The sequence below is a fragment of the Balearica regulorum genome, chromosome 17 (assembly GCF_011004875.1).
Source record: "Balearica regulorum gibbericeps isolate bBalReg1 chromosome 17, bBalReg1.pri, whole genome shotgun sequence".
Taxonomy (NCBI): Eukaryota; Metazoa; Chordata; class Aves; order Gruiformes; family Gruidae; genus Balearica; species Balearica regulorum.
This window is the reverse complement of record NC_046200.1, coordinates 15,198,607-15,224,672: the sequence shown is the minus strand read 5'-3', so window position 1 is coordinate 15,224,672 and position 26,066 is coordinate 15,198,607. Positions and strand designations below refer to the sequence as shown.

The window sequence follows — 26,066 nt, the reverse complement described above, 5'->3', positions numbered from 1 at the left end:
TGGAATCATAAATCCTCAACTTTAAAACATCAAACAAGTGCTGTTGGTTGACAACATCATGACAAATTGTGGTGCTGTCTCTTCACAATCCAAATTTTGCACTAGACTAAATAAACGCGCAGAAATACATGCAGTACATGGAAGAGTTGAATATTGGAAGAGCATAGAGGTCTCTACTAGTCAGATGACAAGGCAAACTCACACCTTCCACAATGTACTGTGTGTCAGAATGAACATAATTTCCCGCCTTCCAGAAGCGGCTTCTCCGGTTCACTGACCTTCCTTTTCTTCTTGGGTCCTATCACCTCTTGCTGGCTAAATGCAAGGTTCAGGCAGCTTAGCTGTAAGAACCATCAGAAACAGTGATCACTCTCACAGTACAGGCTCCTGCTAGAAATACAGCTTCTAAAACTACAATGTGTTTTCTTGGATCCTCTTGGGTTTGTGCAGTGTGATCCTGTTCTCCAGAAAAACAATTAGGCAAGGAATCAAAATTGGAATACTGGATGGAATTGGGACCGTAAGATTTGTGAAAGCAACGGCTTCAGCTTCAGGGACGGAGAATGGTTTTGGTGGCACAAGGAACAGTACCCATCTCCCCCGGAGCAAGGAGACCTTTGAGAAATATAATAGCTTATAGGGCATAGCCTTTTTCACCGACCTCAGACAATCACAGATGTATGCAAAAGAAGGGTCAAATTTGTGGTGACTGGAAACAGCCTTTCAGGAGGAGACATACAGGACCTCTATTTGCACATCGGGGAAATTCAACACAAGTTGGTCGATCTCAGACTTCAAAGACTACCTGTGAGTCTGCGAAAAATAACTAAGCAAAGCAAGCTTTTTTTTTTTTTCCCAAGAGGATTAACTTCCCTCTAGAAAGATACAAACCTTCCTCAAAAATATTCAAGGGTCTACAAACCAAAAGGTTAAAAAGCACAGATAAATGTATGCTAGAATATAAACAGGTCAACGGTACAGACAATTCAGACAGACCACAGAGAGACGGACAGCCAGAACAACAGTTGAAGTGTTGGCTGTGCCAAGTGACAAACTCACTTATTCTCGTTATCACATAACATATTTGCATTTTTACAAAAATAATCTGGAGCTGCAGAGAGTAACGTGTGTTGTCGCCCACCCAGAAGGGACAAAGCACACAGTCTGGCAATGTAACCTCTCCTGCTCTCACTGGAACTGAGCTGAAGGGACACACCACAGTGGACTGCTTCAACTTTGCCTCCAAAATAAAGTTCATTTGGATGAAAGTAAGGTGAATGAACAGGGAAAAGAGTGCTAACCAACTTCCTGCTCCAAAACAGGAGGGCTTTACTCCAGTTTCACTGTAAAACATAAGGAATCCCATCACTGAAGCAGGATAAAAACAAGGAGTTAATAAAGAGCTATTCCAGAATGCATCCTGGAGACAAGCACAAGGTCTCCAGATTACAAGATGTGGTCATTATAGAATTCCCCACTCACGTCATCAAGGCTTTCTTTCTATCTGACCTTGGTATGAGGCTTCAGCAATCTCTGCATAGCAATGGTCTTTCTGATGTGTGAAATAACTCTGATTGTGGATTAACAGCAAAATAGTTTGAAATAACCACACTTCGCCTCTCTATCGTGTTTCAAATTGTTTTTCCTCCCCTCTTCCCTCCTCTTCATTATGAGCAACACAATATTGCTTAATGCAAAAGTACAATTTCCTTTCCTTAAAAACAGAGAAAACAAGAATCTGCCAAAGTGGGACGGGCAGGTTCTCCTTCATCCGGCACACTCAGGCTGACAAAACTTCCACCACTGCCCGAGGCGTATTTGCTTGAGGCAAGAGTGATGAGTGGATCTCTGTGTTACAGCTCCTGACCTGATACCCAGCTGCTCAAACTGGCATTTTAGGCAGTTATTTACTTTCCTCTCCCTGGCATCGTTTTAACCTGTCTGCTTCCTTTTTTGAAGTAAAGGGCCCAGAGCGGGGGAAACACTGCATCCAAAAACTCTCCAGTGCTAACACAGCTGCAGGGTTTGTACCCTGTCCTGCTGGCCACACAATAAAGCAAAGCGATGATTCCCAGTCTCCCGGCCCCCAGTCACCTGAATAAGGCAGCTCTCCTTCTATTTTAGCCTAAACCGCACAAAGAGAACATCAGCTAGAGCCGGTGCTTTTATTTCCTCGATTAAGGAATGGATCTTCTGCAGCACAGGCAACTCAGCAAAGTTTTTCCTCCTAAATTTTCTGCATGGCCGAGATATTTCTCCCACCTCAAAAGTAGCTACAGCGAGCAGCTGCTCACGCAGAGTGCGCTGCAACTCTCCGACAGTTTTCCTCCCCTTTACCACAGGCAGCACGACAACCTAACAAGAACCTGAGACAAGAAGAGTAAAAACATTCATGTAAGCCATCGAGTGCTCTAGACAAGCACTATTCATCTGCTGAACGTATAAGATGTCAACTGTGCGAGGCATTTCACCAACATGTCCTGTCCTGCCCCTGCCCAGCTACAAGTTCACGTAGGAACTCAGAGCCAGGAACAGACCCCAGGTCCAACTTCCAGGTCCCATCCTTAACCAAACACTCAAGCTTCTTCCCCAGATATGTTTCTCTAAATGAGATTAAGTCAGATCCTATGTATGTTTATTTGACTTTAACCAGAAAGTAAACCTCTTTAACGGTGTGGTGAAAACCAGGAAATCCCTCCCATTGACTAAATATACAATCAAAGCCTCCAGAAGTTGATTAATTCTAATTTTTTCCCATGTACTGGGAAGCTTGGCTTAGAATAACTGATGGGAGAGCCTGCACTGTATGAATGTTGGTTTTTTTGTCTTACACAACCACTGATGAGCCAGGTGCTATAAAAGCACATGGTACAAGGCCCAGACACTTGCACGCTTACCCTGCAAAGGGACCATGCTGACAACAGGACAATTCCAGATCAAGCAGCAAAGACAAGAACAGACCCATGACTAAGTCCAAGACTTGGTCCAACACCAAGACTCTGAGTTTAAGGTGTAGTTCTGGGTCTAGGTCATACCATGAACACACAGTGTGTTTAAATCTCCTGTTTTACAATATGGCATTACATGTAAAAAAGTAATATGTTGCCACAGAATTTTTCAGCAAAAATACAAAAAAAAAAAACCACCAAAAAAAATACAAAAAAAAGTTGTGAATCATACAAGTGTTACTAATTTCTGGCATAAAACTAACAGGACAGCTGCACATTGTCTGGAGAAGATATCAGGCTAAAAATAGATTAGACTTAGATTAAAGCCTTCCCAAGGCAGACTGGTGGATGAAACAGAATGAACAGACCACAGCTACACTGCTATTCTTAGATAGACAAAATCAGGACCTAGTTTTGTGCTCTGCAATTTTCAATCCCCAGTGTCCCCACATATTCCGGCCAAAAATTCCCAGCATAAATCGAAGCAAATTTACAGCTCTTCTGACATGTGTTTTGCTTCCCAAGGCATCCTATGTAGAAAAGCTAAAATTGCACAAGAGCGTTCGACTGTGTCCCTCTTTGTCCCTGGCCTGCCCCATGCTGAGGTTTGGCACTCGGCAAATTTTATGCCCTCAGAAGAGTTCCCTTTGTCAGGGACACAGAGTGTTTGGTTTGGTACCTTGTCACTATCCTGCCAAATTCAGAAGCACATTAATGTCAAAAGAAGTCCAGTTCCATCAAGTGAGCCAGAAGAATAAGGACTGAGATGCAAGACTTTGCTGAAATAAGGTGAAATGATCCTCAGGTGTCAGGGGACATCTATCATCATCAGGAAACTTTAATCAGAGAGAGACAGTGCCCGATGTATCCTGTGATTTCAGCCGCAGCTAATACTGACTCACTAGCAGAGCAAACGCTTGCCACTTCAAAATATCGAGCCAGCGACTCTGTAAATTGATCCCCCAGGACCTGAGGCATCCCTGGTGAACGGCCGTTTCCCTCTGGTTGAAGGCAATAATTCCCGTCTACTCACTGACAGCTGGCTCTCCAAGCACAGCAAAAATTGGTTCACAAGCTACATCATGGTGTCCATTGAAAGGACAAGAGGAAATGGACACAAACTGAAATACAGGAAATTCTATTTAAACATAAGGACAAAATACTATTTTTTACTGTGAAGGCAATCAACTACTGACACAAGTTATCCAGAGAGGTTGTGGAGTCTCCATCCTTGGAGATATTCAACACCTGACTGGACCTGCTCCACTTCACTCTGCTTTGAGCAGGTAGGTTGGCCATGACTGTCTCCAATTGTCCCTTCTGACCTCAGTGATTCTGCAAAGGCAGTGCAGTGGCTAAACACTCGACGCAGGGCTCAGCACTGGTCTCCTATCAGTTTCCAGTAAAGTGATTGCACTGACATCAGTGGAATTAATCCTGATTTTCATCTGTACAAGTGGAGGAGAATCATGCTGGTTAGCATGAAAGCCAATTTACGCAGGTGGAAGAATGAAAGACACTCACTGTGGTGTTTCTGTGGAAACTTGCCACATTTTTGTCCCCAGGAAGCCATGCCAACACATCACTGACTACCACTAGTCCTGTTCCTTTTCCATAGCTCACTGTTAAAATCTCTGACATTCAACGCAATTTCTTTTTGGCAAATTGGAAGTCTCACAGGCCTACTCTGTACCTCATGTATCTTGTAGCGTTTAAAGGACTAATGAACAGATTTTTTCAGAGCGTAAAAAAACCCTCCAGTCTTCAAAAATACCTGATGAAAAAAAAATTATCAATCCCTCTCCTCATAACCTCTTCCAGGGCCCTCAGTCCCACTGTATGCTGCTGTGCTGGCCATTCTGTCTGCAGGATCACAGTCCAACGCGCCTCTGAAACTGGAAGCCTCCCTCCTGTAAGATCACAGCGTTGTAACTGAGGAGGCGAAAAGCAACGGACACTCCTTCTGCCTGGCTAGGCTGCTACCCAGCTTAGTCCCTCATGGGATACTAGATCTGTCCAACCTGAATTTAGCCAGATTTCTCTAGAGGGTCTCGTTGCTAGCATGTACGTTATGAACGTATATCAAGGCAGCCAGCGCAGAAGCTCCACGTCTTCCCGTGGACGTCCCTGGGGTAGCTGTCAGGGAATCTGAGGGCGCAAGGGTTAAATCTCCCCAGATCTGCAGGGTGATGAGCCTCACCTCTGAATGAAGAGATCACTAGGAAAACCGTTTCCTGCACACTAGACAGGGATAACTCATGCAAGGGATGAATGGCCCCAAGATACAGCTAAGGATCTGACGTGAATTGAGAGAAGCCAGGAATTTCCTGACCTCCCTGTCTCACTCCTCCCAGAATGGCCTGAGCTCACAGGAAGGAGAGAGGCAAGCTCATCTCTGAATCTTTCTCTCTTCATTGTTTGGGTCTGTGTAGCCTCAGCTGGTCTGGAGGAGAAAATGTTCTGGGAACTTCTCATCAGATACTGCTCTCTTGATAGACAGTTAGAGATAAACCTTTCTTTTTTTTTCTTTTCTGCAAAAGTTCAAGATAATGACATTGCCACAAAAAAATGCTTTCCTACTGCTCTGCAAATGGCAGGCTTCACCCTTCAACTGCTTTCTGTCATGGCAATTTTAAAAGTGGTTTGCCTGGGAAAAATCAGACAACAAAGGTCTTGATCTCCAAGCTGTTATTCTGCAACTGAATCCACTTGCGCTGACCTTCACTTTCAGACAGAAGCTGTGTACAACACGGAAGCTCAGCAAAGGCACACGGATCTCCATCAGGATGACCGTGGCCATGGGCACCGACAGCACACCAATCCCTGGCAAACACGGCAGATACTACTCACAACGTATCACCCATGGAAGATTGTGTTCACCCTGGCTTCCACCGCAGACACAGTCCCTTGGAGAAAGAGAACGTGGCCAGGTAGCCACATCTTCTGCGTGGGAGCGGCAGCTGGAGGCCAGACAGGCTATCCTCTGAGGTCTAAACCAGCACTGATTTACAACATTTAGCTACGAATCTCTCCCTAGACATCTAATTTTCAGACAGCTCCAGTTAAGAGAGCTAATCCACATGGCAGGAGTATGCCTACAGCAGGCAGTGAACGGCAGTGCAGAGGCCTGCTATCATTGATCCAAACTCATGCTGTCCACACAAGGCCAAGTGTCAACGTGCTTCCTCCTGTCCCACAGCAGTCTAGCAGCATACGCAACGTCTGACACTAGCTAGTGAAGCCAGAAACTTGGGAGGCAGAACTGACTTGTGCTCTGCTGATATGGCCACACAATTTCCAGCTCTTGTGCAGGCTCGGTCAGGGGTGATTCAGGACTCTCTGCACGGCTGTTGCACTGTGCAGTAAGACTGTGCTCTAGGGACCACCCCAGAACTTCAGCCCACAGCTTCCTGATGGGAGATAGAAGCCTGCAGAGGTAACCACACGGTCAGACTTTACTCATCTTCTAGTTCTGTTTCATTCCAAACTCATTCCACTGCAGTATGTTTGCTTACATGAAGACAAAGCTTACCAAAATCAATTTGCAGGACAAGAACATTAAAGGATTCACAAAAGGATAAAGGAGTACGCTGAAGAATTCAAGAAGTTATCTTAAGTTCAGTGCAGGAGCCCATTCTCATCAGCAGATTTCTGTAAGCAAAATCAATGGGCAGCAGTTCCCTATTTTACCTAACTCTTCACAACTCAAGATGCATAAAGATAGCACACTGGGCCAAATCCTTGGCTGATGCAATCAGAAAAACTCTCCTGAAGTCAGCAGAGGTAGGCTATTTTACATGCTGGTGTCTAACTCCGGATGATTAAGTACAGAGATGCTTTGCTGGGAAAGGGCAATCTCTCATTTGATCCTAAGTATCATCAATCATGAGATTGCAGATAACAAGCCGGTTGAGTACATGTAAATTTTTCTCCAACCCAAAAAGCTCTCTGTCAGAGACTCTCCATGGCCATTACTAGAGGCCAGTTACAGTTCTAACTGGACAGGAATAGCTGCTTCTCTTTTGGCAGATCTGCATCCTCTCCCCATGTCGATTAGATAAAAATAAACCTTTAATACTTTCATTCCTGGTTTTCCTGAAGAGCTGTAGGTCAGGAAGATAGTGACCAATAAACTCAGTTCCGACAGCACAGTTTTTATTTTTGAGAACCAAGGAACCAGGAAGAATAAAGCAGTTCACTTCAGATGAAGAACATAATGGGCTCCTCCATATTTCCAAAAGCAACTTGTGACTGTGGGTACCACATCTTTGAACTCAGCCCTTGTTGATTACCAAATCCTTGTACAGATACCAAATTCTAAGATGCTCCAAATTGGTTTAGTTCATTCTGAAAATCTTGGCCTGAATGTTCAACTGTACTGAGAGCACCTCGAAACCCAAGTCCCTGAGGTGCTGCTCCACGGACAGCTGAACAGCTAACGTTGTGCTGTGCCACCAGAAGGGCAAGTCTCCATCCTGGATCCTTTTTTTCTGTTAACCTTGACATCCAGTCTTGCTGGTACATGAGCGATCATTCTGTGAGCTAGTTCAAGGGGATTTTCTTCTGGTGGAGACCTGACACTCACAAAGGCACATGCTAGCACTGCAAGTCTAAAGGCTGATGTCTGCCCCCCCCAAAAAAGCAGACCTCCATGGCCCAGGGTAGGTTGGTCCCAAGGCCCCTCACACACCAATCTAATTAAATGCCGAAATCCAGGAGAAAACAAGTCACTTTGGAGATGTTACAGCTTTTTAAAGCAGAGAGCTTCTCTGAACACACTGACAGTTGGAAAACACTATTACTTGACTGTACCGAAGTCTGGATAGCAACAAGGTGTTTGCATTCACAGGAACTACTTCTACCCACCTTACCTACACTTGACCCTGTTAGATAATACCAAACTCAGACTTCCCATCCACCCAAGCTTGTCTTCATTTTTCAAGACTAACTTCACTCACCAGTTTGGCTTCCTGATTCAAGTGGAATAGACAATGGTCATTTGTTTTAACCACCTCCCTCAGAAAAGAAGGGAAAGTCCCTCTCATATGGAAAATAGTGTCAAATTTTTATTAGCACTGGCTTTATAATGATGATCTGCACTTTTTAACTAGTGACTTGACTTTGGTTTCCCTAAACTTACTGAAATATTAGCCAACTTCTGAGCTATGATGGTTTAAAAATGGTATCAAAGAATACATTAAAAAAAAACCCTCTGCCGTGCAGAATCTACCAGGCAGAGTGCTTGGGATTTTTTCTTTTTTTTTTTTTAAGTCTTTGGAAGCACACAACGGATAAAGTGACTCTTCCATTTTTCAGCAACTAATACAGTTTCCACCACCTTCAGACACTCTCACTATTGCTACCGTATTCTAATGAAATACACATGCTGCAAGAGAGAGGTGTCTGGTGCTCTGCTTACAGTCGTGACAGACCCGAAAGAATGTCAGAGGATGAATCAGTGAGACTACCATGAGTTACAAACAAAAAAGGCTCCTGTTTTCACACAGACGACGGAATAAACAACGATCAGAAGGAAACTGGAGGATGTGACAGAAAAAAAAAAAAAAAAGAGTGGTTAAAGTTTGAAAAATACCAGCCTAGGCACAGAAGTTCACTTCTAAGATCCAGAGTCAAGGCAAATACTTCGCAGATGCCTTTTGAATGACACGTTAAGTTGCAGTCTCCAGTTGCTGTCTGGGTTAGACCCCCGGGATTCTTTTCAACAGAGGCGGGGAAAATTTTAGTAGCAATTTCCTATACTCATTAACTTATCCTGTACAGAGTCAGTTTCTGAACACTCAAGCTCACACGATTTTCAACTAATTTGAATGGGAGGAGAATCAAGTGGCAAGTCTGGTGGTATTCAGAGATTTGCCCTGTCACTGAAAAAACCTCTGCACAAGCCCATGAATTCGAGCTCTGATTCTGACTCAGGGTTTGCCCTGGGCAGCCTTCGGATGGAATTAATTTCACATGACTTTACTTATCTAAAATTACATGTCTGGTTTACCCTAGTTCTTTAGGCTGCCCCAAGAACCACTGAAAAAAAAAAAAAAAGAGAGATCAACACCTCCAGGAAATAATTCTTCCTATCCTAGAGAGGCAGCCAAAAAGGGATAGGATCCAGTAAGTACCTGTGACTCACAGGTAAATACAGTCTGGAAGCAAGAAAGGAGAGGTGAAGACCATGTTAGGCAACAGGCAAACATGTTCTTCAAACCTAAAACAGGGCAGTGATTTCAGAACCTTAATCTAAAAAACACACAAAGGTAAACCAGCCCAGTTGGGACACTGATAGGTTTAGTCTGTGGGTGTAATTCACAAGTGCCAACTCCAGAGAACAGTACAAAATTCTTGTACTGGATGTATGAAATAAGCTGATCATGGAAAGTTTCTTCCTAAATGCTTCCGGTTCATGGTTATATCCCTATGCCACAACACTTTGCAGCCTCTATGTATTTCAATACTGCACAATAAATCCACTAATGTTAGTTGAACCTTGTGCCATTCTAGATGATATAATGTTCTGTGGCAATGAATTCCACCTTGCCTGGCATATCTTAGAGCCACAAAAATTTCCTCACCTGCTGAGATGCCCTTGAGCAAAGCATCCTGCCTGTCTCCTTTATTCCCGTCTTCTTTCCACCTACAATCCAAACATCAAATCAAAATTAGCTCTGAAGTTAAAACCCTGTATTTAATTGAAAAAAAAAATCCAGAAGCCTGACTAAACCACTGTAGTAAAATCCCATGCCTGATCTGAAATTGTGTAACCTTTGCTCTCAAGCACTGCCAACGCCGCCAATTTATTCCTGGAAACAGAGACCTCAGAATAAAGTGTCGTCTCAACATGCAACATCAACTCGTAGCAGCTCCTATCAATTCTACGTAAACTCTGTTTTAACCCGGTTTCTAAGAAAACAAAGCTTATGCCTGCATGTGCTCTGTCCAAATGTATGTGTGTATGGGGACGGAGGGGAGCTGACCCCTGACTAATAACTATTGACCTTATTAGACAGTTTCACTAAAATTTGATGGGGGGTCCCAAAGCACCTCAGTTTCATGAAATCAGGCAACCAGTTAGGGGAAGAAGATCCTCTTAATATCCCCGGAGTGGAAAAGGTGGCAGTATGAGTTCACTCCTTATTAGTCATCGGAGAATCTGCAGGAGCAAGACCTGAAAAGGTGACTTCATAGGCAGACAAACCTCTTTATTCCACTGCTTGGGGATCTCAGGAATGCTATTTACCATTTTGTCACTAGATGGTATTGTTCCACAGGCTATATCTGAGCGCCTCAAAGGTCAAATACAGCATGGTATATCAGAAGCTAAGTCGACTGAAGTGAGAGAAAAGGCTTTTTTTTTTTTTCATGTATTTTCATGTATGTTTTCACATATGGAAGTCATTAGCAAAATTAAATTGTAACAGCTAAAGGAAAAGAGCTTTGGTGAAAATCTAGATAATGTAACTCCGTATTGGTGAATCATGCATTTCCTCTGTATCTGAAAAAAACTGCTGAGATAAAGAGGTAGAAAGATATTGATAAAAATTTGAACGTTTCTGTTAACAAATCATGCATGTACAACAAGCCCTTTATTATAGTTCAATCTGATCTGACACAAAATTCAAACAGCCTGACAAACTCTCTTCATCCATTTCAAAGTAAGTGAGAAAACCTAAATATTATGCTAGCCATGAGCACAAGCTCCTTCAGTTTTAGAACTGGGCATTTACCTGTATCTTGAAAGTAAAAAGATGTTTCCGTTTTCCAGCCTGGATGGGTGTCACTTTTGTCCCGTCCACGCTCACTTGAATCTGCTTGGACAGGGAGAGGGCGATTCTGTAAAGCAAATGACACTTTGTCTTAATACCATAACCTAAACAATATGCCCAGGTGGAAAATCCATACACCCAGCACTCATAGGGATGAGATTTTCACAGCTCCTCAGTGGCCAGGCCTTCCTTCTCCCAAGCCTACAGGTCTTTCAAGACAGAAATTTTCTAAGAAAAGATGGAATTCCAACCTAAATGGCTTCCGATCTTCAGGAGTTAGTTATGTTGGGGTTTATTCCTTGGCAATGACCTCCTAAAATTAAATCATCAAGTCTGAGCTACCAGTCCAGGCTGCCCCTTCTGTCATTTTGGAGATTGATTCCAGCCTACCTTGGTGTCTAAGGAAACAATCTGAATTACCTACTGAAGATGCCTCCTCCTCCACTAAACGCAGAGAAATTGGCCACAACACACGACTTTTAGATGGCTAGAGGTAAGTGGAAATAATCCCACCTAACTACACAGTGGAACATGGCTTAGTCCTGAGAAACATCAAGTGGAAATGCAAAACTCTTTGCAATTTTCTCCATTTTGTGCTTGTCCGTGTATAAGTGTGCGTATGTGTGCACACACACACATGTTGTGTCTCTCTGTACAATCACTGCCCTCTTCTGGGAGAATATACTGGCCTCGGTAAGTCAGTAGATATGCTGGAATGAAATTCAGTTTATGACTACGGACTTCCAGCCTCAGCGTTCAATCTGCTGTAGTGCTGCTGCCCTACACGAGCTGAAACCCTTATTAAACCAGGATTCTGAGACAATGGGTTTTTTAAGGAGAGTTTTGATAGATAAACTCCATTCCTCCAGCAGGAACCAAATAGAGCTGTTTCTATACCTTTGTGCTCCCCTCCTCTTCCTCTTCATCACAGTCTAACCCTTGATGGGAGATCTCAGTAGGGCCATTCTTCTGGATCAGGTTGCTTTCAACGGTGCCCATTCTTTTCTTTTCAGTTATGACTCTCACTTTCATGAGGTGGAACCCAGTGGAGACTGACCCTACTCTCAGGTTGACAGGATCGCCATCAAACAACAGGTCACCAGCGTTGCCATCTTCCTTAAAGCCTGGGGGCTGGTAATCCTTGGGAGTTACTACACAGGGAAAAAGAACCCATTCATGTCAGAGAAATCTGATTTATAAAGAACAATTGTATATCAGCCTCCAGTAACAACATCAACTACTAAAAGTATCCTGGTTTCGTGGGGGTTTTTTTTCAGGAAGAAGGGAGAGGAGAAAAATGAGCTGAGCAAATGTTATCAGGGAGCTCACAGTAATAATGACATTAGGATGCTGAGATACCATTAATGAGCTCAACTTTCTGGAGCAGAACCTGATAAAAGCAGGACGCCTGCTCCTTAAAACAAACACAAAAACTGTGAAGGAGAAGGATGTCTCCTTTTCCTACCGCATGGCTGTACTTCTTACACAGATGTTCAACCTTTTCTCAAAAAACATCCGCCAGTCCCGTGAGTCAGAAGGCTTTACTATGTTTTACACCATTTCTCACTGTTATCAGTGAATAGCTTCTACCATTTCACCTTTCTGTGCTTTACTTACTTTACAGGGACTCAAGATTAGCATAGAAATTGATGGAAAGGGAATTCTTCCCCCAGCACACGCTGTTCTCCACCTACCGTCATTGTAATAGAGGAGTTTCATGGTCAGGGTAACGTCATCAGGAAGCGGCCCGAGGTTTTGCATTAACAGGTACAGCTTACGGATCAGGAGCCTGCTGGCCTGTCTAACATCCTTGCTGCACACCCCATTCACCACGTTCATTTGGTTGCTACAATCGGAAGAAGAATAACAGATTTGTTTTCCTCAGTCATGAATATTCACGATGTAATCACAAATACAGTGTATCCACTGACTTGTTCGAAACCACCAGCAACAAAGCTACAATGCCTTTATGTAATTTCCAGATAAACAGGGAAGTGAAACAGACTCCAGGGATGGGGTGGCATCAGCAAAACAACAGCTCTAAACTAAGAGGCATGGCATTTACATTTGAACAGACTTTGTAGCTGGGGCAATGGACCCCATTATACAAATGTCATGACTCACTTGTTTGAACATGATTAAATTGGATCAAAGGACCATAAAACAAGTGCCTTTCGCCTAAGCAATTTCAGGAATGAGAGGAATGAGGTGAGAATCCCATATAAAGCCGATTCATCACAGGGGCTATTTTCAAGTCCATTTTGTAGTTTGAAGAGAAGTGAATTGCATGTTCCCACTTCAGTTCCATGTAAGAAAAACAAGCTCAGAAGCACATTTTTCAAAAGTGACTCAGGGGCATTCCTCTCACCTTCTTCACCCATCCAAATGTCAGCTGGCTAGTCTAAGCAAGCAGTCTAGACCGAGATAAATGTCTAACAGGAGTGGGATGAATCGCCCTCTGGAGGAGTTTGTTTCTCTTGACTACAGAGGTAGATGAGCAGCTTACCTCAGCCGGCTAAGATGGACTGGATGAATCACTATGTGACTAAGGAACCTAAACTTCCCCAGCTTTCAATGAGAAGGGACCTTAAAAAAAGGTAGCTCCTCCAGTAAAAACTTAAGTCTTTTGAAGACCACTGGCAGGTGGATGACATGATATACAGGCTGGATCGTCTCTAACACAATCATCTCAAATTGCTTTGAAAGCAGTAACTAACTTAAGAGAGCGGAGAGAATCCCAGGGCTGAATTTGACTGACTAAACCACAGGAAGGAACAGCTTCATTAAGACTGATTTCTCCTTCCACTTGAAGCTTCTTGGTTCTTCATGAAAACAGAGTGGCTGTTGACCAGCTTGAACTCCCAGGGTATACAGGGAATGGTTTGGTAGGCTCCTAACTGCCAACAGCAAAACTCTGTGCTGAGCACGCTGTGCTATTAAATTAAATCCTGTATGTTCAGAAATGTACATGAAGCGAGAGGACAAACGCTGGCAATGCCTAAGGTGTAGTAAAGAGCGGGTAGGCCTTCTCTTACACATCACCTTTACGAGTCTTGGGATTAGCAGAATAGAAATGGCGGGGGAAGAGTATAAGCAAAACAAGAGATGAGACTTCCATAGGAATTAACAGGTCAAGAACTAGTTCAATACGGGAATAACATTGTGAATACAATGCAGGAATGTGTCAAAAGGTAGAAGCTGAGGAACTGAATCTCTCTGAAGGACTGAGATCTGTAGCAAGGAATTCCTCCAAAATCCACCTAAAAGAAGGCAGAGACCATCTAGGAGAAAGCTTCCCTTTACCCCTCAGATACGGTGATGCAGTCCCACAAAACCTCTCTCACAGAACGATTAACTCAGAGTTTGCATGTGACAATAAACCTCACAGGTGTATAAAAGCAGTTTTATCAGGTGAAGGAGCTGACAGCAAAGATAACACAATACTCTGATCAATGCCAGAACATCAGTTTACTAAGGACTGCAAGTACACGCATGAACCTACAATACCCGTGTCAGTCGCTGAGGAAAGAGAACAGAGCCCAGGAATCCGAGGCCACGAGCTTTGAAGCCTCAGAGCAGTAACGAGATTTTAATGGAGCAGATATAAACACAACAGCGAGATTACTTAGCCTTTCCTCGGCTACCACAATGGACACCAAGAGGTGCTGAGTTCCATTTGGGGACTGTTATTTCTAGGAACTGAACTGAAGTAAGGCTGATCAAAAAAACCAAAGTACTCAAGAGCTATCTATTATCTTTCAGATCCCAAAGCTATCCTCTTTCTCTCAGTGTAGTGAGGACAACCGACAGCAGCTTCAAAGCAGAAACAGAGGGTACAGTCAACGGGACACTCCAGACTCAGACACAGTTCAGATTTTCCCAACACGAAATCATAAAATGAATCATAGAATCATAGGATGGTTTGGGTTGGAAAGGACCTCAAAGCCCATCTAATTCCACCCCCTGCCATGGGCAGGGACACCCTCCACCAGCCCAGGTTGCCCAAAGCCCCATCCAACCTGGCCTTGAACACTGCCAGGGAGCCAGGGGCAGCCACAGCTTCTCTGGGCACCCTGTGCCAGGGCCTCAGCACCCTCACAGGGAAGGATTTCTGCCTCACATCTCATCTCCATCTCCCCTCCTGCAGCTTCAGGCCATTCCTCCTTGTCCTGCCACTACATTCCCTGATAAAGAGTCCACCTCCATATTTCCTGTAGCCCCTTTAGGGACTGGAATGTCCCATAAAGTCTCCCCAGAGTCTTCTCTTCTCCAGGCTGAACAACACCTACTCTCTCCACCTGTCTCCATAGCAGAGGTGCTTCAGCCCTCGCATCATCTTTGTGGCCCTCATGAAATCACTTTGCCATGTACAACGAATTACATGGATGTGTTGAGAGAAACAGCAGCTAATGGCACACTACAGGAGGAGTATCCTGAGGCTCATACAAGACAGCAGAGCTCTCTTGCTGTACAGGCAGGTTCCAACACCCAAAGATCCATCTTTCACCAATGGTAACTGCAGCAGCAAACTAAACCCAGGTTAATTATTTTTCTTTGCTTTGGTTACAGCCAACAGCCTTTGATAGTATTTATTTTAAACCACACAGGATTATGGCCTACTAAACACAGCTTGAAAATATCTAACAGACAGAGAGAGACAAAAAAAATGCAAAAAGTTGCTGCTTCCTGCCACATGTTTTGCACTATCAGGCATCACAAGCAAACGTTCTCTCAGGTCACCGACGCAAGACTGCTCAAGCAGAATACACATGCAAATGCCCAAGGAGAAAAATCCCGGGTGCAGGATCATGGTGAAAGGTATCAAACTTGAAAAAGCTTCATCCGAAAGCACAAGGCTCTCTGTGAAAGTGGAAGAACACTCATTATTAGTTGAGACAGTAGCAAGCTCAACAACAGTGCCAGTTTCTGCATCACTACCCTGATGAGGCATCATCTCTGATGAAATTTACAGCTGCTTAGCAACTCAGACATGCTCTAATCATAAAGCGCAGTTTCTTCTTAATGCTTCAAGAACACAGTTGTCCCAGTGTAATTCTGAGAAATAAAACCAAACCATTACCTGATGATGTCCATCTGGGGCACCTCCTTTTTGTACTTGAATTTGAACTGATACAGTTCGGTCACTGTCTAGAGATTTAACAAGAGAGGGGAAAAGAAGAAACAGGTCTCTTTCAATAACAAGTTTAAAGATGCATACTGAACCTAGCAGTGTCCTTTCACAACTTTATGCCAGAGCACAGCATTAATTTAATGGCACAAGGATAGTTTTAATTCCGTTATTGCTTGCACAGACTTTGGCAAATTTTCTTAAGAACCAGAGCTTACCTAGCACTGAAAGACTCATTAAAAAAATGACAAACTTCCTGCTTTCTCCTTCCACTTCCTCTGTGGGCCTGACTCCCCAGCCTAAATCTCTAATGAGGCCTCGGGGCCAGCCAACCATCACGTTGTCTGTACGTCCTCCCTTACTAAAATAAAAAATGTGAGGCTTCGCGGGTGATGCCGTGTCCCAAGAAAGCCTGGCCCAGAAGTCTGTATGGAGACAAGGGCCTGAAGGACTCTTCCTACCAGGAAATACAATATTGCATGGGTAAAAGTTGCCGGATTTCACTGATCTCAGAGTTTTCTGAGGGAGATTAAAAAACTAGATGATTTTCCATTTAAAAGGAAAAGATTTGCTATGATTTTAAAGAATAAAACAATTAGGAAAAACAGACTGCTTTACCACAAGAGAAAGGAGCTATTGTAGTCCAATTCCATGCCTATAATTCTCTTTTTCCAGAGGCAATGAGGTCAATTAGTAGGAGCTCAACTCAGCCCTTAACTCTGAGCCTTCCTTACAAATCCCAGCCTTGGTACAGACTTAAACTCTTGCTCTCTCCCCAGACGCTGAGATGTGATGCAGCAGAACTGTAACCAGGCGAGCAAAGATTCTGCAGCCATTCTCCACATCTGCTCTCTGGAGACAGCACGGATGCAGCACCTCGCTTACAGATCACGCTACCCAGTCTGTCTCCACCGGCTAGATGTAGACAAAATAGAAACGCAACGGAGAACACTGAAAGGGCAAGTACAGGCACTACCCAACATCCCAGGTCTGAAGTGATTGATAACTTCTGTCCTAAACCCCTCTGGAAGGAAAAAAAACAGCTCTCTTTGCAACACTGCTGCTCAAAATTGTTCTTTTATGAACCATCTTTTTAATTTCCCATTTTTTCTTTTCAGGAAAGAAAACCAAAATCACCAACATGCCCATTAGTTGCCTGTGAACATCCCTGCCTGAGGCCCTAGATGGGCCCACAGCCTACTGCCTGGTAGGAGCGTTTGATCACCATCCAGCTCACTGAGCTGTCATTCTTGAGTGAAGGCAGAAGAAGAGAAACAGGGTCACCAAGCAGCTATGTCAGGGTACAATTTAAGCCTACAAGTCCACTCTGAATACAGATCTACTCACCCATGCCTTCAGTTGCCTCAAAGATTAATTAAGACTCTTTCTTACCTCCGGTTCCTTGGGATTGGTGTAAATCTGTTATAAGAAAGCACAGTGAGGGCATTCTCTCCTTGGATAACTTGAACCAGTGACTAAACAACGATATTTTAATTTTACAGCAGAGATTGTACTATCTTTAGCGTGGGATCAGAGAAAGGAATGGCTGAGAAACAGCCTTCCTCTATCAGCAGTCAATACTTACCACTTCAAAGACAGGTAGAAGCCGCTCATCAGTGTAATTGTGGAGGAATGAGGTGAATTCCCATTCCAACCCTCACAGGCAATTATTGATGCCCGAGATTTAACTACTCAGATTATGTACAGAACAGATGCGTAGCATAGCTCTTGGGGCTTTACAAAGGACCAGGGCAAAGACTTGCTACGTAACTGCTACTGTGTGGTTTCTTCAGTACCATCAGATTAATAAGGAGGACTCTTCTGCAGGGGGAAATGGAGAAGACACAGCAGCTTCCAAGGGTGGAGGCAAGAGTTTAAAGGAAGCAATGATATGAAGCACATGAAAGTGCTTCTCAGAGTTTAAGGATGCATGTAATGCCTGAGAATCTGACATACTGAGCAAAATATTCCCACGCAGCCTAGGAAGTTCATATTTACCATATTTAAGAAAGGTCAGTGCTCGATCAAAAACCACATACGTTTTGACTTCCCCTTAAAAAAAGCACAAATGGGTTGACACAACCTTGACTCCATGACTCTTTCAAGAGGGGCAAGGGAAGAAAAATGCCTTGTATTCATTTACTTACTGCGAGGACAGCAATGTGTAACTAAGGAGGGAAAAACAAAACACAAAATCAAAATCTAACCTTAGCAGGCAAGGAAAAGAAAGACCTATCAAAACCTAAGTGCCTACATAGAGTGAAGGAATAGATAACAAACTGTGAGTTAAAAATCTTAATGCATTCTTCATAGCACAGCATCAGCAACACCTAGTGGCCAGTTTGTTCGGCTTTCCACGCAGTTTCCCAAGAAAACAACTGCAAGGTCAGACTTCTCTCTTGAGACTCTTCCTAAACAAATCTCCAAAGGCTATGGCAATTTAAAACCCTTTTACAAGACCATCCATCCCTACTGAAGACTAGTATTTGCTCTCTGCTATGAAACTCCCCAAAGGTATTTAATTTATCCTATAGCAAGAAAATGTACCTGGGACTGCTCTTAAAAACAATTCTAGAACATGCATTAGGTATCTCTGTTTTTTCTTTAATCCTTGTCAAATAACAATTAATTTATGTCTCATAAATAGCAAAGGACTAAATACCTCCCAGAACCATCAGCAATCAATAAACCAAGTTCACAACATTTTGAATTATCTTATGCACACTGACAGTTGTACTGATGTATAAGAGCCCATCTGATCATCAGTGCCGAAACGAACACCACTTCATCTGATCTAGATGAGAGCTGGTTTGATGAACAGTGCTGACAGAGATGACAACAGTTGGTGCTTTTTCCTGTGCAGAGCAGTTTTTACGTGAGAATCAGCAAGGAATGTGATCACTTACTAGCTGATTTTGTTCTGGAACCAGCTATAGACATTACTTGATGAATTACTTTTGAAAAAAAGTACTAAATTCTGAACCCAAGAGGAAAAGCTAGGAGGGTTAGAGAAGATGAGAAGGGAAAAGACATGGGGAAAGGAGATGAAGGAAAGCAGAAACACAGAAGAACCTCTCTCAAGAAAACAGTCATAGAGATCAAGATCTCAGTTCTGACTGGCAGTGTCTCTATCCAGACGTTACAGAACGCAAACGTAGAACACAGAACTGAAGGAAATCCATTTCAGGCTGCAAATTAGTTCACACACCACGTACGGGGAAGCCTAGAGAGCAACAGCGGTCAATATTCGGGCTCAAGGAATAACATCCCAACTCTCACATCTGTATACTCAGGGCAGGGTCGTCCTCCTATCCCACAGCTGTGAATGCGTGTTGTGTGCATGCAAGATGATGACAAAAAATATAAAGCAGGAAGGGAAAGATAGTTTTGTCCATACTTTATGAAGAAATAGGAAACTCCCATTAAAAACATGAAAAAACTTACATACTGCCTCTCCAAAGCATCAAAACAACCTTGAATCCTGCCAGGAAAAGACATGTTAATACTAACCAGCAATATTTATTTCCTGCTCTGTAAACACACACTCATTAGATACAGTTTAAAGTGCATTTATTTTTTTTTCTGGAATTAAGACAACACAGCTAGCAACCTTTTGGGCTTGTAAAGTCCTTTTCAGGTCAACCATCATAAAGGCACTCTCCTCCCCTTGGCGTTTGTGCACTGTTTATACTTGTAGGGCCATATCCTGTCAGCCGAGAGCCCACTTAAATCCTGAGGAAGACAAGGATTGGTGGCCTAAGGCTGACTCTGAGTGGCTCTCTGCTCACTGCTCTGTTCTGGCTCCCCAGCTTGATCTCTGATGGCTCTTTTCCCACTGGCCTCGGACAGAGCTTGGCTGAAGCTTCAATCTGAACACAGCCTGACATGTCTGGTCTTGTAAATCTTTGTTATCAGATGCATAGTTTACAGCTATGGACTTTCTCAAAGTAGTAAACATTACTTGAGGTAGCAATGGTCAGATATTTACTCTCTGAGTCAAAGGATGTGCAGTTAGGTATCTCCTTAGCACATCAAAGTCGGGCTTTGCTTGTTGGGAACATGCCAACTCTGAAATACATCCTAAATATCACACAAGAAAGTTGTAACACGATATCCAGGGAGACAAAATATTGCACATACTAGAAAAACAAGCTGCAAGAATCTCTATAAAAAGTGAAACTAGAAAAGACTAAACAACAACAGCATCAATCTCATGATTTTCTTTGCCCTCTCTCTGTACCTACACTGGCTGTGCGTGCTCTGGGGCCTGACCATGACCTCGCTGCACTCAACACTTCAACAGTCCTTGAACTCACATGATCTTGGTCAGCTAATTCTGTCTTGCTTACGCAGACGGCCAAGCACACACGCTGCAGCAGCGGGAGTTGCGCTGGCACAGTCGATAGCACTACTGGGCACAATATTTTCAAAGTCAGGAAGAAGAAGAATGCAAGGGGTAGATGTCTTGCTATTCAGCACAATCTTGTCTTAGTTTCGCTGTTACTCACTTACCACTTGACTATCTGCAATGATCCCAGACAGCTTTTATCTTCTCGGAGAATTTTTAGACAGAGGTCTGCAAAACCAGATTTAGCACATAGTTACAATCCTTATCGCAGCTGTTGGGCAAACACTGAAACTAAGCCAGTCACCCTCCCTTTTTTGGATAAAATGCTTTATCTGGAAGTCCTTCCTGAGTGGAAATGTTGGTTTCCCACTGAGTCCCAGGTGGGCTGACACAGTCTTATTGCTGCATTTTCAAATGTCAAGACTTTCCTCAGATGCTCGGGGCTCTCCCAGGAAAAGTGTTAGAGATATGGCTTAATTTTGAAACACCAGCAGCTTCTGTCCTCTCCTCCCTCCTCTCCCATCTACTTCGCCATTCCCTAACAACACCTTCACTTCTGCACTCAAGACTTCACCAACATCCATACGACAGAAATGACTATGCACAGAAAAAACATTCAGAATGGCAAGAGGAAACCCGGCCTGCAAAATGAAGCGGTGAATTACTAACACCTTAGGATTGAACCAAGGAGCCCTCACAGGCATGAGCAGACCAGATGTTAATATGCCTGATCAAAAAGGCACTTCAAAGACCTAATATTTGATTAGAAAGACCAGTGGCTTTTCAAGGTTGGGTGATCAAGAGCCAATTTGGGATTTCCTGTGCCGTCAACTGAGTCCATGTCACCATATTTCAGGACAACTAACTGCCTAAGTGAAAACATGGAAATTGATTGGAATGCATGGAAAGACATTTCGCACCCTACTACCACATCTCGAATGAACATAAAGATGTTGATGAATCAAAGCATCACTAATTCTTGTGATTCTATGATCAGACTTTGGTTCATACTTTTTTTTTTCCTTATAATTCTGATTCCCAAGCACAAGTTTTCACAGAAAAAAAACCCCAACAATAAAATCTGCTTTCACTCTCACAAGGAAAGCTGAAAACGTGAACCTCGAGGGCTCAAAAATCCAAAGGAAAATAAAACACACCAATCAGAGTTAATTTTTAAAAACTTACCGATTTTTAAGTCAATCTCCTGACTCTGAGACCTGATTCTCAGGGCTGGCAACGCCAAGGAATGATTATAAACCAGAAGAAACACTAAGAGAAAAGCCATGAGTGGCCAACAGCTCTAGGTTGTCTTCTATGCTCTCTAATGCAGAAGCACTGTCTGCATCCAGACTTGAGAAGGCCTGTCAGCAAACTTCCTCATCAACTGAACTCATACGTATATGAGCAACCGGAGCTAACATGTAAAGCAGATTACAGCTAAAATATAGGAAGTATAAATAAGAATTCAGCACAAACTGAGAGTGTTACCATCTAAATAACGAGTTCCGTAAGAGCTCTCTGGGAACAGCCCTCTCATGTACGTTATACAGGACACAGAGGTGGCCAGAAGTCTTTTCACCAGCACCACAGACTGCTGCTCAGTAGCAATTTTGTTGGGGAACAACAGCTCCTGAAAAAGAAGGGCAAAGCCAGAAATAGCACCATTTTAGTGTTGTATTTACAAACAACTCTCAGCAGGCAGAAAAAGAAGGTAACTTAGAAATGTGATTTTAACATTTCTCCAGTCTTCATACTACACAGAGAAGATTAACATCTAACTTGGGTAGGATTAAATGTTTTAAGGATCGTTATCATTAGATCTGGCACAATTTACTCAGAAGCGAACTGCATTGGTCATTCCCTCCCCTTTTATCACAGCTGAACATTCCCACCCCCTCCACTGCACCAATCTGCCACTTAGCAGACAACCACCCCTACACAAAAAAAAAACAAACAAAAAACCACTACAGTTTCCTGCCAGCTTAGCTCTACAGAGTTAATTGTGGAGTCAAACAAGTGCCAGCGCTACGATGTAAATACTGGATGTAAATACTAAACACTCTGCGATTCTAACATGAACAATCTCAATGGAAAGTATACTAAATTTAGTTCCTCTATTAGTTGCTTTTCTTCCTGCTAATAAAGCTCCGCGCACATCTAATGAGTCTTCATTTATTTAGTCAAATACATGTCAAAGCCCCGCGCTGTATCTTCCTGGACTCACTAAATTGGAAATCATCCAACTGAGAACAGCGCAGACAACAGAAAGCATTCCCACCTCATCAGGCACAGAGGTGCCAGGTCCAAAACTGAAAGCCAAGATTGTCAGCAGCATCACACGTCAAGGTTTTTACCTTAGAGGACTTGTTCTTTTGCCTAGTCTGTAAAAGCTGATGAGTAGCCATCCTATATTTCAAAGACCTGCCTTTTACTTGTAATTAAAACCTGGGGGAAAAAAAAAAAAAAAAGACATGAGACACCTGGAAAATACAGAGTCATTGCTATTTCTCATCTTCCTTAAACTGAGATCCTTCAGCCTTACTCAGGTCTAAAAACTAATTGCCAGTCAGGACAGCTAAAGGAAAGCAAATCAAGGGTACTCTATGGCCCTATTCACTGGCAAATGATCAATAGTATTTGAAATTCAGGGCCACAACTCTACCTGGTGTCAGCTGGTGCCACTTCAAAATGCATTTCTCATATTCCGAACCACAAATGTTAATTCCTACAACCCTTAAAAAGCGTGAAGGGGGAATGTGAAAGAACTGGAAGTCTGCCAACAGCAGCAGATATTTTAGCAAGGGTAAGCAGGAAACGCACTAACATCAGTCTTGGCCAGAATAAAGGAATGAATCTTCTGGGACACCTTGAAAGGAGAAAAAAAAAAAAAAAAAAGAAAAAAAAGAAAAAGAGAGAGAAGTCCATGTTGTTTCAATGAAAGAGGGCCCTGTTAGACAAGCCTGGATAAAAAAAGAAAATCTTTTTGTAAGAATGGAAAGCTGATTGATAAAGGCAATAATGCGGACATTACACATTTTGCACTTTGGGGAGGTGCTTGATTTAGCACCACCTGACATCTTGATTACAAACCTCCATTAGATGGAATTAACAAGGCAGATGTTAACTGGTTTGAAAAACGGCTGGCTGGGAGACCTCAACGTGTAGGTCCTAACGAAAGGAAACACCACAAAAAGGTCCCTGGAGGAGCGTTGCCTTGTCCACAGCTAGTCAATATTTCTATTAACAACAAAAATAATAGCACGAACGCGATGGATCAATTTAAATCGTGACCTCATGCAGCGAGAAGTAGACTTTTACCAAAGCAGTTGATCTGATCTTGTTCTGCATTTGTACCTTTTCAGCTTTTTTTTCCATGAAAGCCTCATTTCCATTTGTTGGCAGTCATTAAGACATGTTGATTGGAACATGTTGACAGTTTTTATGCTAAATTTAGCACTTCATTTAGTAATGAGGACAGATTACAGCTATGAAAGTATATTTAAACAAATATACACCTGCAAAATTTTTAATATGTTAAATATTTTAGGAAAGTTTTTTGTAGTTTTTTTTACTCATGATTGACAAAGCACTGCAAAAAGGACTAGAATGCAATTAAAGCAGACAAAGGCATTATTCCAACATGATGTTATTAGCTAAATAAAGCCGATTTAAGCAAGCCAGAGAGATAAGAAAACATGTTTTGTACAACATGCTACATCTATAATCGATTTAGTGTGCAAAGGAAACATCGCCTAGACCAAGCTTATCTACTCCAACCCAGCTGTTTCGGTACAGGGTATCCTCCAAGGCTTCATCTTGTCCTGGACAGCGAGAGAGGGAGGAAGGTGGCCTGGCTCTCCACAGCCCCACTGCTCACCCGCTCTGAGGGCATTTCATCACCGACTATCAGGAAATTAGTATTAACTGGGAGAAACCAAACCTCTTCCCCGGCCGCCCAGCAAGCTCCATCCCTCCCCGGGGACTTGGTCCCCTCAGCCCTGCTGCCGCACGCCGACTGCCCCTCGTGCCTGATTTCAGGTGGTGCGAGGCTACAGCAGGCCCTGAAGAAGCGGCCGTGGCTCCAAATGTCGTTTTAAAAGTCTTTTTAGGGCTTTGTTTTGGTTTTTTCTTCTGTTTTTTTGAGTTGAAGCTCACGCCCGGCCGGACTCCACCCGGGTCCGGTCCTCGTCCCTCACCCGGCCGCCGCCCCCCCTGAGGCGCGGGGTGCCCCTGAGGCGCGGCCGCCCCCTCCTCCTGTTCGGGCCGGGCGGTACGAACCTCCGCCGCCGGCACCGGCCCCCTGGGCTCCCGCAGACACCCTGGCTCGGCTCGGTGCCGCGGAACCCTCGGGCCAGCGCGGCGCTGGGGGCGGGCGGAGAGCGGAGGACGGCCCGGTCCAGCGGCATCGCTGCGAGGCGGAGAGCTCCTCCCGCCCCCACGGGCTCCGCCATGGCGGGTCCGGCTGAGGAGAAACGATCAGCGGGGGAAGCTTCTGCCGCTTAAAGACCTGCGGCGGCACCGGCACCCTCCCGGCAGCTGAGGGCTGGTGTGAGGGTACCCGTGCCCTTCCCCAGGCCCTGCCAAGTGGTGTAACGCCCGTACCTCAGCAGTTCAGTCAGAACAAGGTGACCCTGGAGCAGAAGGAGCAGCACGGCCATGGTGGGGGGTGGTGAGGGGGCAGGAGCCTTGCAGATGGAAACACGGGCGCCTTTGGACTCCTGTCCCTCTCAGCACCCGGTGCCATGCCCAGAGCAGATGCCGCCGGCAGAGCCTTCGGCTTCCCGGAGCAGAAGGAGTGGGTCTGGTCTTCCCAGCCGCAGCTGCAGGAGCTGCTTTCTGCACAGCTGGAGCACTTGGTGCATGCCGAGGCCCGAGGAAGTGGGTGATGGTGGGTGCTGGAGCAGGGTGCAGCTGTGACACCTTGGGTGGCTGTGACAGTGCTGATGCAGCCACTGTACCAGCCTCAAGAAAACACTGAGATGCCGCCAAAAAAATACCTGAATATTCGAACTGGAAATCAGTGTGGCCTTGTGAGACTGGGTAAAGGTGGAAGCTCACTGGTTTTGCTTCACTGACCCTTCCACTCTCCAGCCTACCTGCGTTCATGCTGGGCCTGGGACACGTCCCTGGGTTCTACCCTGCGCTTGAGGCTCCAGCAGTCATGGAGTATGGTATCACACCTGTTTAAAATCACTTTAAAGTAAAATACTGTTTCTATTAGCAGGGTATCACCCCAAATTAGGTACAGGTTTTAAATTACTCAAAGCCAGAAGACACCTTCTTAGAATATTCTGGTACTTCCCTAGGGAAAGGGAGACTTAATATCATCCTGACTCAAATTAAAGGCAGGGACTTCATAAGAGGCAGATTATTTTGGAGCGAGTGTCACAACCCCAGGCAAGAAGGATGAATTCCCTGTATCACCAGTAACTTACAGAATAACCTACTTAAATAATTTCTTCCCATTTCCAGGCATTTGGTCATTCTTTGGAGTAGGAAATGTATTTTTTTCCTTCTCACCTCTAACATGTTATCATCCCAAGCAATTCAGGGGGATGCTGGTGGGAACACCCCCTGATTCCCCCAGCTCTGGAAATGTCCATCCAGCTGGTTACGATGGTTTGCCTGGCTGGTATGGGAGAACACAACGTTTTCTGAGTCCTTGTGGTTTTCCAGGCCATTTTCTGATCTCTTTCCAAAGACCTTTTCCCTAGTTCAGTTGAGAACAGCTGCTGGAAACTCCTCCCTGAGGGTGGGGAAAAGACATTGATTTTTTTTTTTTTTTTTTTTTAAGAATAACTTCACAACATTAAAACAAAACAGGATTGGTGCTGCTGTGAACTGAGGAAGGGTCCGGAGGTGAGAGC

The 26,066-nt window shown here is 44.0% G+C and overlaps 1 protein-coding gene across 5 annotated transcripts; it reads right to left on the bottom strand.

Annotated features, from left to right (window-relative positions):
• HORMAD2 (HORMA domain containing 2) lies at positions 1–26,020 on the bottom strand. Of its 5 annotated transcripts, none has more exons than XM_075769297.1 (14): positions 25,647–26,020; positions 25,296–25,379; positions 22,554–22,644; positions 21,688–21,829; positions 20,364–20,427; positions 19,296–19,332; positions 17,999–18,019; positions 17,244–17,270; positions 15,804–15,871; positions 12,418–12,569; positions 11,621–11,874; positions 10,685–10,790; positions 9,533–9,594; positions 1–341 (listed from the first exon to the last, which is right to left on the bottom strand). In XM_075769297.1, the coding sequence occupies exons 3-14, from the start codon at positions 22,602–22,604 to the stop codon at positions 225–227; spliced, it is 1,101 nt and encodes a 366-aa protein (XP_075625412.1). In that variant the 5' UTR covers positions 22,605–22,644; positions 25,296–25,379; positions 25,647–26,020; the 3' UTR covers positions 1–224. The 5 variants fall into 5 exon arrangements, with proteins under 5 accessions (XP_075625412.1, XP_075625410.1, XP_075625414.1 ...); XM_075769295.1 differs by lacking the exon at positions 25,296–25,379 and having other exon boundaries at positions 1–153; positions 279–341; positions 19,296–19,356; XM_075769299.1 differs by lacking the exons at positions 22,554–22,644; positions 25,296–25,379 and having other exon boundaries at positions 1–153; positions 279–341; positions 19,296–19,356.
• Between the last annotated feature and the right edge of the window lie 46 nt (positions 26,021–26,066).

Coding starts and splice junctions, on each gene's coding strand:
- HORMAD2 (XM_075769295.1), bottom strand. CDS start 22,604: ATGGCTACTCATCAGCTTTTACAGACTAGGCAAAAGAACAAGTCCTCT. Junction 17,271..17,998: donor TACACATTGCTGTCCTCGCA/GTAAGTAAATGA, acceptor TTCTTATAACAG/ATTTACACCAATCCCAAGGA. Junction 342..9,532: donor GCTCAAGGGCATCTCAGCAG/GTGAGGAAATTT, acceptor TGGTTCTTACAG/CTAAGCTGCCTGAACCTTGC.